At 43.1% G+C, this 13538-nt stretch overlaps 1 protein-coding gene across 3 annotated transcripts in view; it reads right to left on the bottom strand.

Annotated features, from left to right (window-relative positions):
* GARRE1 (granule associated Rac and RHOG effector 1) overlaps positions 1-13538 on the bottom strand; it is an 85063-nt gene that overhangs the window by 25414 nt on the left and 46111 nt on the right. For all 3 annotated transcript variants that reach the window (XM_061387930.1, XM_061387933.1, XM_061387931.1), the window contains exon 3: positions 1516-1725. In XM_061387930.1, coding sequence (XP_061243914.1) covers positions 1516-1725 — 210 coding nt within the window. The remainder of the gene's footprint in view (positions 1-1515; positions 1726-13538) is intronic.

The following is a 13538-nucleotide window of genomic DNA, read 5'->3' as shown; positions in this document are numbered from 1 at the left end:
TTCACTTCACAAAGCTAAAAGAAAGATAGATGGTTATGTATGTGACATTTCCTATATGCTTGAAATATCTGATAATAGTAATTTTTTTTAGCGTGAATCAAAGGTGAGGCAAACAATTCTCCCAAGAAGCTGGCTATGAAAAGAGCAGAGAAACAGGGCAGAGCATGGAGGATTTTTATTTGTAAGCCTATTTGTGTACTGGTGGGAACATGCTGAGGAGGTGGGAGACAAAACCTAGGGTCCTAGTACAGAGGCCCTGAGGGCGGGGGCAGGGTGGAGAGAGGCAGACTGCACAGGCGGGGAGGGCGCCTCCTCTACTGGAACCAAGAGCAAGGAACAGGAGAGGGTCTGAATGGGAGACGTGTGTCATCTGGGTGGAAATGGAGAAGAGGGGCTGCTGCTAGGTACATTCTGTTTTCTCAGTGTGTAGGGGGCAGGGTCACTGGTTGAAAGCAAAGGAAGGAAGGCAGAAAGCCAGGGCAGACAGAAGTGGGTGAAGGAAAAGGTCAAGGCCAGGAGGTCACAGGAGCACCAGAAGGCTGCTCACTTGGGCTGGGCTCTCAGCATGAATGATACCCACAGGTTGGGTAGAGAAGACCTTGAGTCAGGTACAAAGAGTGTAGAGTGTGAGCAATGTGATCAGGAGACGGCAGCCAGGAGGGCACAGAGGGCTGTAAGGTGAGAAGACAAAGGTGTGGATCCCACTGCCTGGCCACCCGCAATGAAATCAGCAGGTACCACTCCTGCACTCAGCCCCCAATTAGCACTGCATGGCTGCTCCAATAAACACCAAGAAAGCAGAGGAGAATCTTTAAAATGAAAGGGACCAACACAGCGAAAAGAAATTGAGAAGAAATAACAATGCAACGGAACATCATAATACTGAACTAAGTAAACAACAGAACATATAATGTTAAAATGTTGAAAGATGTTTACAAATTTGATTAGAGATTTCTAAAACAAAATCAAAAATTTTGCCAATTTAATTGAGGTTATGAGTCAAACTAAATATTATAATATAAATTCTCTTTTACTCTGTGAAATGGAACAGTAAATCCTAGTTAAAATGTTGACTTGCAAGGCTTTTTTTCTTCAAGCCTCAGAAACAAAGGAGTATTAAAATACCAACAAGAAGTGTCATTGCTGACGACATCCCCACCTAGCTACCTAGCTGACTGCTTACTCTCCTTGCCCTCCAGCCTCTTCGCTCTGGTCCCTTTCCTAGAAACTCTGCTGCACTTCTTGTCAAAGGCCTCTCCTCAACCCTGCTTTTGTAAAGCCCTTTCTCCTAGGAGGCTGTGAGTAGAGGCTGTCTTCCCAGTACCTGGTGCATGCCTGGTATGGAGTGAGCATTTACAAAGGCATTCACTGTTAAATGAATCAACAATCTAATGACAGCAGTTGAAAACTCACACTTCTAAATAAAAAGGCCCTTTTAAGAACCAAAAGGCAAAGGCCCTCTGGAACCTCTCCTATGTGAACGAAGGGCGCTCATCTCCCGGGAGTCAGGATTACCTCAGCAGCCCCGCGCCAGGACCGCACGGCCTCCTCCAGTTCCGACGTGTGGCCCGCGCCAGATAAGCCGCCGCCACTGCTGCTGTTCTTTTTTTCTGGCACAACAACTTCAGCAAAGCACGAGTGAGCCACGGGCTGCACCTTCTGTAACGCCTGGGTCAAAAACTGGAAATGGACCTGCACCACTGTCAAGAAGCATCGTCCCAACACCTGTGAAGACAAGAGAGTCAGGGACTTTCAGGTTGTAGGTTGCTACTGCATTACTGCAATAACTTCTCAACTATGAATTGGAGTAGAGGTAACAATTAACTGGAATTCTGAAATCACATGGAAGTTACAAAGTCACCATGCTTTATTTAGAAGGATCTGCCTTTGTTCTCACATTTGGACCTGGGTGGCCTGGTGCCTAGAAGTCAAAACATTATAACCAAGTTACCAGCCTCAAGGTTTGAATGGACCTCCCCACTTCCCCCCTCGCCTCCCTCACTCCCGTCCTCCACTCTCTTCATCTGGATTCTTGTTCACAGAATCCTATGAACTGTCTGTGAGCTTCAGTGGAATCACAGCAAGCCACAATTCCAGTTCTCTCCACACAGTATTCAGAAGACAGAAGAAAAGCCAGATGATTAGAAACCTGAAAGGTCAGTTTGACTATAAGAACATATTCCATTGGAAATGGAATCCAAAGATACAGGTTGTTTTAGTAACAGTGTTATTAACATAGTAATTACATAGTTATTACCATAGCTGTATGTCATATTTCCAGTCTTATGAAACAAAGCTGACAGACCTGTTTTCTCAGAGTTAACAAAACATACTGGTACATCCATGTGTCAGATCAGGAGAACACCACTTGCCTAATACATATTAGTACAGCTGACTGATTAATACAATAGTCCATTAAAGCAGAAAATTTACTTTATAAGCTACTAAATACATAATGCGATGTTAATGTATACTATTAATATATAATTATAAAAATATGTGTACTAAAAACATACAACATGCTGCTGCTGCTGCTAAGTCGCTTCAGTCGTGTCCAACTCTGTGCGACCCCATAGACAGCAGCCCACCAGGCTGTCCTGTCCCTGGGATTCTCCAGGCAAGAACACTGGAGTGGGTTGCCATTTCCTTCTCCAATGCATGAAAGTGAAAAGTGAAAGTAAAGTCGCTCAGTCGTGTCCGACTCCTAGCGACCCCATGGACCGCAGCCCACCAGGCTCCTCCGTCCATGGGATTTTCCAGGCAAGAGTACTAGAGTGGGGTGCCACTGCCTTCTCCTACAACATACCACCACCAAAAGATACAAATGTGCCTTTATCTGCCAACCTCTGGCACTGGCAAGAGCTATTCTCCGCACTGTTTGTTGTTCTCTGTTTGCTTTCTTGTGTTAACTCCAGCTACAAGGTATTCTCTACAATTTCCTATTTCTTTTTTCTTTAAAGGAGATAAGAATTTGCTACTTGCAAAGCAACTTGAACAGACACTTTTCAGATTACTGACATCTTCCCTAATCTTTTACAGTTTTATCCATACCAAATTTGACAATAACAACAAAACTTTATTGTAACTTTTTTACATGCCTCATAACATTCAAAAAAACCCTATATATATATATATATATATATATATATATATATATAAATTGGCCATGCCATGTGGCATGTAGGATCTTAGTTTCCCAACCAGGGATTGAACCTATGACCCTTGCATTGGAAGCACAGAGTATTAAACCACAAGGCTGCCAGGGAAGTCCCGCAAAACATTTTTAGTGGAAAGTATTTCATATTTCATTGGCCTATAGAGTGGTTTACTAACAAAAAATTACTTAACTGAGTTTGTAATTTATCCCACTGGAGGACAGCAAAGCAGGCCCACCAGTCGCCAGCATGGGGGCACTGCCTGGGGGCATGGTGACGGTTCCCACTGCAGTTACAGCAACTACCACTCAACCCCAGGGCCCACACCTTGGCCTGGTGAAGCAGGCAGAAAGAAGGCCCCTCCTTGGCGCTCTCACCTCCCAGCGCACAGTTCAGATGCTGCCCTTTCCTACCCGCACTAGGCAGAGTTCTTCCTCCTGGAGAAAGAGTCAGGCAAGTTCCCAGCGGTGACACTTACTCCCTCTGAATTATTTTCCCCTGTGGAAATCACCAGGACAAAACTAAAACAAACACAGACATCTCACATCATAGCATCCTCTGTCTATAGGGAACAATCAGAAAAACAGGCTGAATTCCCACCCAAACCTCCTGGGTTTCCACTTACTCCCTCAAAGCTCTTTCTCATAGAGATGCACAGAGTGAGCCACACAGAGCAAACAGACCTAGCAACCTTAAACTTGTGACACAAACAGAAAAAACAGGATTTAATTAGCACTGTATGCAGTATCAGCCAGCTTGAACACTCAGCATGCACCTCACTTGCACTAAAGATTTCACATGGATTTTCTCATTCAATCCTAGGAACAACCATGTGAGGTCATTCCCATTTCACAAACAATAAGACTAAGGCACAGAAAGGTTATGAAACTTTGTCAAGGGGACACAAACTGAATTTGGCAGAGGGCTCACTTGACTCAAGTGTCTATGCCTTTAGCCAGCGTGCACCTTGCCCTCAACAAGATCTACACGCCTGGAGACAGCTGTGTGCTGGCAACACTGAAACCAGACCCATGGCAGACGCTCACCCTTAACCGGCTCAGGCCAGAATGACGCGGTGTTCTGAAGCTCCACACAGAGCAAACCCAGAGGAGGCCTGAAGCCGAGTCCCCAGGCACACAAACTCTTCCTCCTCCTTCTTCCTTGGCCTCTTGGCAGGCTGCAGCTGAGGGGGGAGGAGGGAGCAGTGACGTGCCCTGTGCCATCCGCTCTGGGCTCACATTCTTTCAGCTTCTGACAGATACAACTGAGTCATTCATTCTTTCAACAAATGTGTAATATGTGAGTGTGTGGTATGTACAAAGCACAAAAAAAGCTAGAGGATACTACAAGAAATACAGTGAACAAGTCACCGTCCTTCTGAGGGTTACCTTCTAATGGTGAGGGACAGTAAGTAGATGTGCAAAGGCAGGGGCTACTGGAGAAGGAACACTGAGGGGCAAGGTGGGAAGGAAAAGGCTCTCTGAGGACAAGAGCACGGGAACAGTGCGAGTACTCCGTCTGTCCCTTCTGAAGGGAAGTCCTAGGAACGGCTGAGGGCCTGAGTGTCCTGGGCCCAGAAGAGGACACTCTGATAATGCTGCTGATGGCAAGCTGCGGGCTGGGGAGGGTCCTCTTGCTGTTGAGGGCAGAATGGTGGAAAGAGGATGTCGCTGCTGCAGGAATGAATGGGGAGAGATGGTGGTCAGTTTTAGAAGGGGGACATTTGGAGTGTTGCCACCACCACTTCTCACATGCTTGACCCTGGATGAGAGGTCTAACTTAAATTTCTTCCTTATGTATAAGAAGTGGCAAAAACAAGACCTCAGCATCTCCCTCCCCCTACTTATATGAGGTATTGAGCACAAATTATTGGTTGTAATAAAATATTTGTGTTGTAAACAATTCACTAAAAAGCCAATCAAAACCATGGTTACCCTGGATCTTGGAAAAGCTATCTAAAGAATATGTATTCTACAAGTGTACCTAAGTAACAGAAGTGTATTCTCTGGAGGGAGGATGGAGCTCAACCTCCAGCCTGCCTCTGCCCACCTTTTCTCTACAATATCTCCTGTCTTAGCCCAGTTTCCTTCCTGTCACAGGCTCCATCCTCCCTGACCCAGGGATGTGCCAGTCCTTGGGGTCTTCCTGAGAAACCTGGAAAGCAATAGAGACTCTAAAGTTATGAATCTGACAGCATGTGACCCAAGGGCCTAGGACAGTTACTTTCTCTTTAATTTTATTTTTAAAGTTGCATCTATTTACTTATATATTGGCAGAGCAGCATGTGAGAATTTAGTTCCCTGACCAGGAACTGAACCCATGGCCCCCGCATTGGAAGTGCGCAGTTTTAACCACCGGACCAGGAGGGTCTCAACTTTCTCTTCCACATGGAGACCATTTCCAGGATTATGGGATCCCATGAAGATGCAGAACATGTGTAGCAAGCTGAAGGACAAATGAGTGGTCAGTGAGATTAAAATGTCACTGGAGCTCCAGAAGTCCATGTCAATCAAGAGCTACCATTTACTGAGTGTTTAACCCATACCAAGTACTTTACATGCAGTGAAGCGAAGCTGTGGGGTGACAGCAATTCATCCATTTTACAGATAACTACACCAAGGCTTAGAGAGAGAAAGAACCTTGCTCCAATGTCAAGCAGGTAATAAGTGGTGCAGTAGAGATCTGACACTGAGTCTAACTCCAAAAACTGTTCTAACCACCAGACTGTGCTATTTTCATATGACAAGATCCAGGAGGTAGTCACAACAGTGGCTAAGGATATCACGAAGGGGAGGGGACAGCACTGCAGGAACCCTGATGAACAAAGACTGAGAGGCATGGCTCAGTCTTCTCTGATAGTGGGAAAGGGACTGCAACAAATTTTACAAGTGCCTGTGGCCCTTTGGGGTGGCATGAGTCTTGAAGTTCATGATTTGCATAGCAGACAACAGCTAAGACTGGCTGCAAACAGCAATAAAATGGGAGAGGGCACATGGAGCTTGGGAAAAGGAACAACTTCTCTTACCTCTTAAGGAATTCCAAGCCCCAAAACATCTATTTGGGCCTTCAGCCCATCAGTCTCATTCAAGAATTATGAAGAAAGCAATCAGACTTAATCTTAACCTTGGCATCTGAATTAAAACACACACACACACACACATTCATCTCAAGGCATCCCAACTGGATGGAATTTGGGGCAATATAAGGCTATTATCAGAGCTGCATTAAGAGAACATCTTGGGGACTTCCCTGGCAGTCTAGTGGTTGGGACTCTGTACTTCCACTGCAGGAAGTATGGGTTTGATCCCTGGTTGGGGAACTAAGATACCACATACCATGCAGCGGCACAGCTTTAAAAAAAGAAGGGAAAAAAAAGAGAGAGAGAGGAATATTTTGGTATGACTTAAATTCCTCATAAAAGCCCAACTCCTGAATATAGACAATAAGTGACCTTGCCACTACTGCTTCCAAATATCCATGAAGCATTCTGGATTGTAAACAGCCATTGAGCATCTACTGAAATAAAACCTTGTTTTCTGGGAATTGCTGATGACAGAAGAAAAAGGTACGTGTTCACTTTCCCATGTCTCTATAAATGGACCTATACAGGGGGTTATCTTTATGGATAAAACGAGGAAACCTTTTCTTTTCAGTGATCTTTCTATTTTATTAATTAAAACAGATTTTAGTTTAAGGTCACCCTGTTTTGAGCCCCAAAAGACCACCCCTTCTACACCACCAAAGTCAATTCTACCTTCCTAGAATATTTTCAAATTTTTAGTTACTCTTCTTCCAGGGCCATGGCCTTACTCAGCCCTTACTATATCCCCACATGTTGAAATTACAGACTGCCCAAGTCCACCCCATCTGTGACACACCTTGTGATCTTCACATTGATATACACAATGTCTAAATTCATTTTCTACTCAAACTCACTGAACAAATCGTCTTTCTCATATCCCTGCGAAGTGAAGAACAAGTAGAAATGTTGCATATGCCATAGTGTCAAACATTTGCGTTCTGGTATTTATTTCTGATCAGTTTAAAAGTCAAGAATGAATGAAATGAAGTCAATCCAGATTGGTGGCTTTTATTAGAAATTCCAAGGTCATTCAATCATTTCTTTCTCTTCAAAACTTACTTGTACCTTAAACATTACAATTGGTTCCAAGTGTTCTCAATCTTTTGTCCTTATGATAATTCCACAGTTATTACATAATGACCTAACCAACAGACCGGAATGTGATATAAGAACCTAAATGTGTCTCCAGAGAAATAGAGAATGCAGCAGACCACGCTTGGACTATGGAAAGTACTTTATGGAGATTAAATTACAGTAGGAAAATGTAAAAACCAAGCTCACTGAAACTAAGATGTATAGTCTGACCTAAAAACTGATTAACAGTGAGTATTTAAACTTTTTGTTATTTAAAGCAATTAACAAAACAATAATCTCTTTGCAGTTGGTATCAACCCAGAGCACAAAGAAGCTGCCATGCTATGTACAGGAGAAAGAACTAGGGAGGAGAGAAAGCTAACACGTGCCCAAGGATGGATGAGCCAACAGCAAACGTTAATCATTCAGACAAGATTACATTCTGCCCCTGACACGCTGCTTTACTGCTGGTAACAATATCATCAGACACAGTTTCTAAACTGCTTCAAGCACTGTGATTCACAGAAACTTTTATACCAGTAATATATATTCACTGCAAATAAATTAAGAAGAAAAGATCAGCACAATAAAAAAACAGTGTCAGATATTACTAAATAGATATAATCACTGATTACATGTTTGCAAAACAGCCTACATTTGAAACTTTCTTTTTTTTCCAAAATTGGCTCATTTTATATGTTGTTTTGGGGTTTCCCTGATAGCTCAGTTGGTAAAGAATCTGCCTGCAATGCAGGAAACCCCAGTTCAATTCCTGGGATTGGGAAGATCTGCTGGAGAAGGGATAGGCTACCCATTCCAGTATTCTTGGGCTTTCCCGGTGGCTGAGCTGGTAAAGAATCCACCTGCAATGCGGGAGACCTGGGTTCAATCCCTGGGTTGGGAAGATCCCCAGAGAAGGGAAAGGCTACCCACTCCAGTATTCTGACCTGGAGAATTCCATGGACTATAGTCTATGGGGTCGCAAAGGGTTGGACACAACTGAGCAACTTTCACTTTCATATGTTGTTTTACAGTCTGCTTTCCAAAATAAAATATATCAAAATTTATTACCATGCAACACACATAGGAAGTTTTATATTTGAGCTACACTACTATACATCTTTATATAACTAATAAGTATAATTATAAACTATCATCCAGGACATGAAACAGTGAAAAGCCAGTGACAGGAACTAAGTCCACATCAATTATGGTAGACGAAGGAGGAGGGGCAGTTATTGCTCAGTGGGCAGAGATTCAGCTTGGGAAGATGAAGAAGTTTTGGAGGTGGACAGTGGTCGATGGCTGCAAAAAATATTAATGTACTTAATGCCACTATATGCTTCAAAACTGTTAAGATGGCAACATTTATGCTATGTATAGTTTACCACACTAAAAAAGAGTAAACTGCTTCTAGTCACCCCCTCTGCTACCATTCTATTCCAAGCTACAGTCATCTCTTGCTTGGATTACTGTAAAAGCCTCTTAACCGATCTTCCTGCTTCCTTTCAGTTAGGATTCATTTTATCTACACACAACAACAACAAATGCAGTGGCTTACATAAGATCCATATTTACTTCTTTCTATGATGAAAACCAGCAAGGAGATCAAACCAGGCAATCTTAAAGGAAATCAGCCCTGAATATTCATTGGAAGGACTGTTGCTGAAGCCAAAGCTCCAATACTTTGACCACCAGATGCGAAGAACAAACTCACTGGAAAAGATCCTGATGCTGGGCAAGACTGAGGGCAGGAGGAGAAGCGGGCAAAAGAGGATGAGATGGTTAAATAGCAACACCGACTCAATGGACATGAATTTGAGCAAACTCCCGGAGATAGTGGAGGACAGATAAGCCTGGTGTGCTGCACTCCACTGGGCTGCAAAGAGTCCAACACGACTTAGCCATGTGAACAACAAAGGTGAAAATAAGTCTAGGGTTTGGCAGTCCAGAGCTAGGATGAGGCTCCTGGGTATCACAGGGAGCCCAGTTCCCATCTTTCTGCTCTTCATCCTCCCACAAGACTTACATACTTACATAACCTCACAGTTCTAAATAATTAAATGACCTTCAGCCATTTTTCCTGCATTCTAGACAGTAAAAAATTGGGGGGAGCAAGGAAAAGGGAGCACCCTTTTTCCCTCTAAGGAAACTTCCTCATAGTCTCATCCAAAACCTCCAGTTACATCTTCATGAATCAGAACTTACTCAAGTGACCACTCCTAGCTGTAAGGGAGGTTGGGAAGTATAGTTCTATTTTCAAGAACGATATTCCTAAAAAAACAAAAGCAAATAAAAAACCCTCCAGAGTTGGTTATTTATTTTTTTGGCTGTACCATGCAAAATTCCACATTGTGGAACCTTAATTCCCCAACCACAGATCAAACCCAGGGCCCAGCAGTGAAAGCGCCAAGTCCTACCCACTGGACTTTTAGACAATGCCAAGTGTCCTTTGAAGGAGGCCCACTCTGACCCTATTTGCAAATGAACCACTATCGTACCTGGAGCGTCCTTCTATCTCTCAGACAGACATTGCTCAGTGTTCCATCCTCAGAGAGGTCTTTCTTCTTCATTCTTTTTCTTCATAGTGCCTCTCACTACCTGACATTATGTTTGTATGGGCCATTTATTTTTTGTCTGTTTCCCTACCTAGGAGTTAAGCTGAATGTGGACAGGGTCTTTTGTTTTGCTCCCAGTCACATTCTCAATGCCTGGCACACAGCAGACAATCTTTCTGTACATATTTGTTGAAAGAAGAAAAAAAGCAGTTACTACTCTCCACATGAAAACACCAATCTAGTCCAAGAGTAGCATGTTGACTGAAGAGCTGAGGGCAAGACATCATGGCAGCATCCATGTGCAAATGTTATTACCCCTGAACTCTTCCTGCTTTCATTCACTGGACAGCTCTCCTGCAGCCAGCCCATGGACACCAGCTGCAACCTCGAGCTTACTTTGAGGGTGATATCCCCAACAAGCCAGGGGGAGATAATGACTCTTCTGGAGAAAGAAAGGCTGTAAACCATGCAAGGCTTTCCTGTGAGTGACACACTTGCCCAGAATGAAGAATCAGGTATAACATGTCATGCCTTGGAATTGTAGGCTTATTCTTTCAAACCAAGAACCAATATTGTAACTAACAAGTATGCTATTGAGGGAATTAAGGGTATATATAAGGGCCTAGAAAGGTGTATTTTCCCTGTATGTTTGTGTATGTGTATCTACTTGTGGTTTTCTGCCCAGATACATGAAACAGTTAATAGTGGTTCTACCTGGGACTGGGATGGAGTTGGAAGAGAGAAGCATGACCTTTGGAAAAGTGAACTTATGGCATTCAGAAATGTTTGTATTTTTTGCCATAAGTATGCATCACATACAAAATAAAACTAATTTATTAAAACTAATAATCAATAGTAATACATCCAAAGAATTCTCATTAAAATGAGGACCAAAACAAAGATGCTCATTCTTAAAAAAAAAAAAAAAAGTGCTCATTCTTAAAGCTCATTGTTTTATATATTAAAATCTATGCTGATAGACAGAGAGTTCCCTGGTGGTCTGGTGGTTCGGATTTCTGGGCTTTCACTGCCACGTACTGGGTTCAGTCCCTGGTCAGAGAAGATTCCACAAGCCATGTGGTGTGGCCAAAAAGTAAAAGTAAAACCTATGTTCAATGCAACAAGATACATAACTACTGGAAGGGAGAAGATATATATAGATGACATGATCTATACCAAAAAACCCCAGATAAACCAAATGAAACATCAAAATTATTGAGTCCAGCCACAGAGCAGGAGATAAGACAAAAATAAACAAAAAAAATCAAGGGTGTTCCTATGTTACAGAAAAAAACTTTCAAATAAAATTTCATCCTGGGCTTCCCTGGTGGCTCAGTGGTAAAGAATCTGCCTGCCAATGCAGAATACACTGGTTCAATCCCTGGGTCCAGGAAGATCCCACATGCCCAAGCACCACTACAATCGAGCCCACGCACCCCAACTACTGAACTCGAGAACCCTAGAGCCCATACTCCTTGGCAAGAGAAACCACTGCAACGAGAAGCCCGCATACCACAACTAGAGAGTAGCCCCCACTCACAACTAGAGAAAAGCCCGCACACTAACAAAGACCCAGCATAGCCAAAAATAAATAGATAAGATTTCATTCACGGCAGCAACTAAAATAAAGATTAGTTAAGAATGTTAAAAATATACACAGCCACTAGAACGGAAATTATGAAATTTTACTAAGACACATAACTGAAAGCTTCATAGAAGACATAATAAACTGCTAAAATCCTGAAAACAAAACAATTCAGCAGGTGTTTCCAGGGTCATAAATATGCTCCCCATCACATCTTCTGACATGCTCCACCTGGAACCTGCAGCGTGGCCTCTCCAACATCTAGTCCCGTGGCTTTGGAAGCAGCCATCAGGGAACTGCTCCCCTTGTGCTCTCAGCCTGGAGGTACCCCAGCACCAAAAGTGGACACATAGTCAGGCCTGACCAGTCAGTGTGTTAGTTTAACCTTTTTGCCCACCAGGCCCAAGGACAGGCAAGTGACCCAAGTCACGCCAATCAGATTCAGTTCCAGAACTTTTGTCAGAACCCGGGAGAGAACAGAGGTGTTGGTAACTCTGGCATGGAGACAGTCTGGGTCTGTTTAGCACTGTGTGAGCCCCTGTATCCAGTCATGACCAGAGAGAGAGAGAGCTAACTTTCTTCAGTTCATGGGGTCAATCCATTGTTTTGCTGAGAGGCAGTACAGAGCTACAGTCAAGAATTAGTACTCTACAGAATCAGATTGTCTGTGTCTAAAGTCTGAATCTGCCATGAGACTTTTAAAAAGTTGTTTAACCACTCCACACCCATCTCATCAATAAAATGGGAACATGAATAGTACTCACTTTAGTTCAGTTCAAACACTCACCTCAGTTCAAACCAGGCCATCCTGTCCATCACAAACTGCCAGAATTTACTCAAACTCATGTCCATTGAGTCAGTGATGCCATCCAATCATCTCATCCTCTGTTGTCCCCTTCTCCTCCTGCCTTCAGTCTTTCCTAGCATCACGGACTTTTCAAATGAGTCAGTTCTTGGCATCAGGTGGCCAAGGTACTGGAGTTTCAGCTTCAGCATCAGCATCAGTCCTTCCAATGAATATTCAGGACTGATTTCCTTTAGGATGGACTGGTTGGATCTCCTTGCGGTCCAAGGGACTCTCAAGAGTCTTCTCGAACACCACAGTTCAAAAGCATCAATTCTTTGGTGCTCAGCTTTCTTTATAGTCCAACTCTCACATCCATACATGACCACTGGAAAACCCATAGCTTTGACTAGATGGACCTTTGTTGGCAAAGTAACATCTCTGCTTTTTAATACGCTGTCTAGGTTGGTCAAAGCATTTCTTCCAAGGAGCAAGCATCTTTTAATGGCTGCAGTCACCATCTGCAGTGATTTTGGAGCCCCCAAAATAAAGTCTGTCACTGTTTCCATTGTTCCCCCATCTATTTGCCATAAAGTGATGGGACCAGATGCCATGATCCTAGTTTTCTGAAGTTGAGTTTTAACCCAACTTTTTCACTCTCTTCTTTCACTTTCATCAAGAGGCTTTTTAGTTCCTCTTCACTTTCTGCCATAAGGGTGGTGTCATCTGTATATCTGAGGTTATTGATATTTCTCCCAGCAATCTTGATTCCACCTTGTGTTTCTTCCAGTCCAGCGTTTCTCATGATGTACTCTGCATATAAGTTAAATAAGCAGGGTGACAATACGCAGCCTTGACGTACTCCTTTTCCTATTTGGAATCAGTCTGTTGTTCCATGTCCAGCTCTAACTGTTGCTTCCTGACCTGCATACAAATTTTTCAAGAGGCAGATCAGGTGGTCTGGTATTCCCATCTCTTTCAGAATTTTCCACAGTTTGTTGTGATCCACACAGTCAAAGGCTTTGGCATAGTCAATAAAGCAGAAATAGATGTTTTTCTGGAACTCTCTTGCTTTTTCCATGATCCAGCGGATGTTGGCAATTTGATCTCTGGTTCCTCTGCCTTTTCTAAAACCAGCTTGAATATCAGGAAGTTCATGGTTCACATATTGCTGAAGCCTGGCTTGGAGAATTTTGAGCATTACTTTACTAGCGTGTGAGATGAGTGCAATTGTGCAGTAGTTTGAGCATTCTTTGGCATTGCCTTTCTTTGGGATTGGAATGAAAACTGACCTTTTCCA

The sequence above is a fragment of the Bos javanicus genome, chromosome 18, assembly GCF_032452875.1.
Source record: "Bos javanicus breed banteng chromosome 18, ARS-OSU_banteng_1.0, whole genome shotgun sequence".
Taxonomy (NCBI): Eukaryota; Metazoa; Chordata; class Mammalia; order Artiodactyla; family Bovidae; genus Bos; species Bos javanicus.
This window is presented reverse-complemented; position numbering and strand designations above follow the sequence as displayed.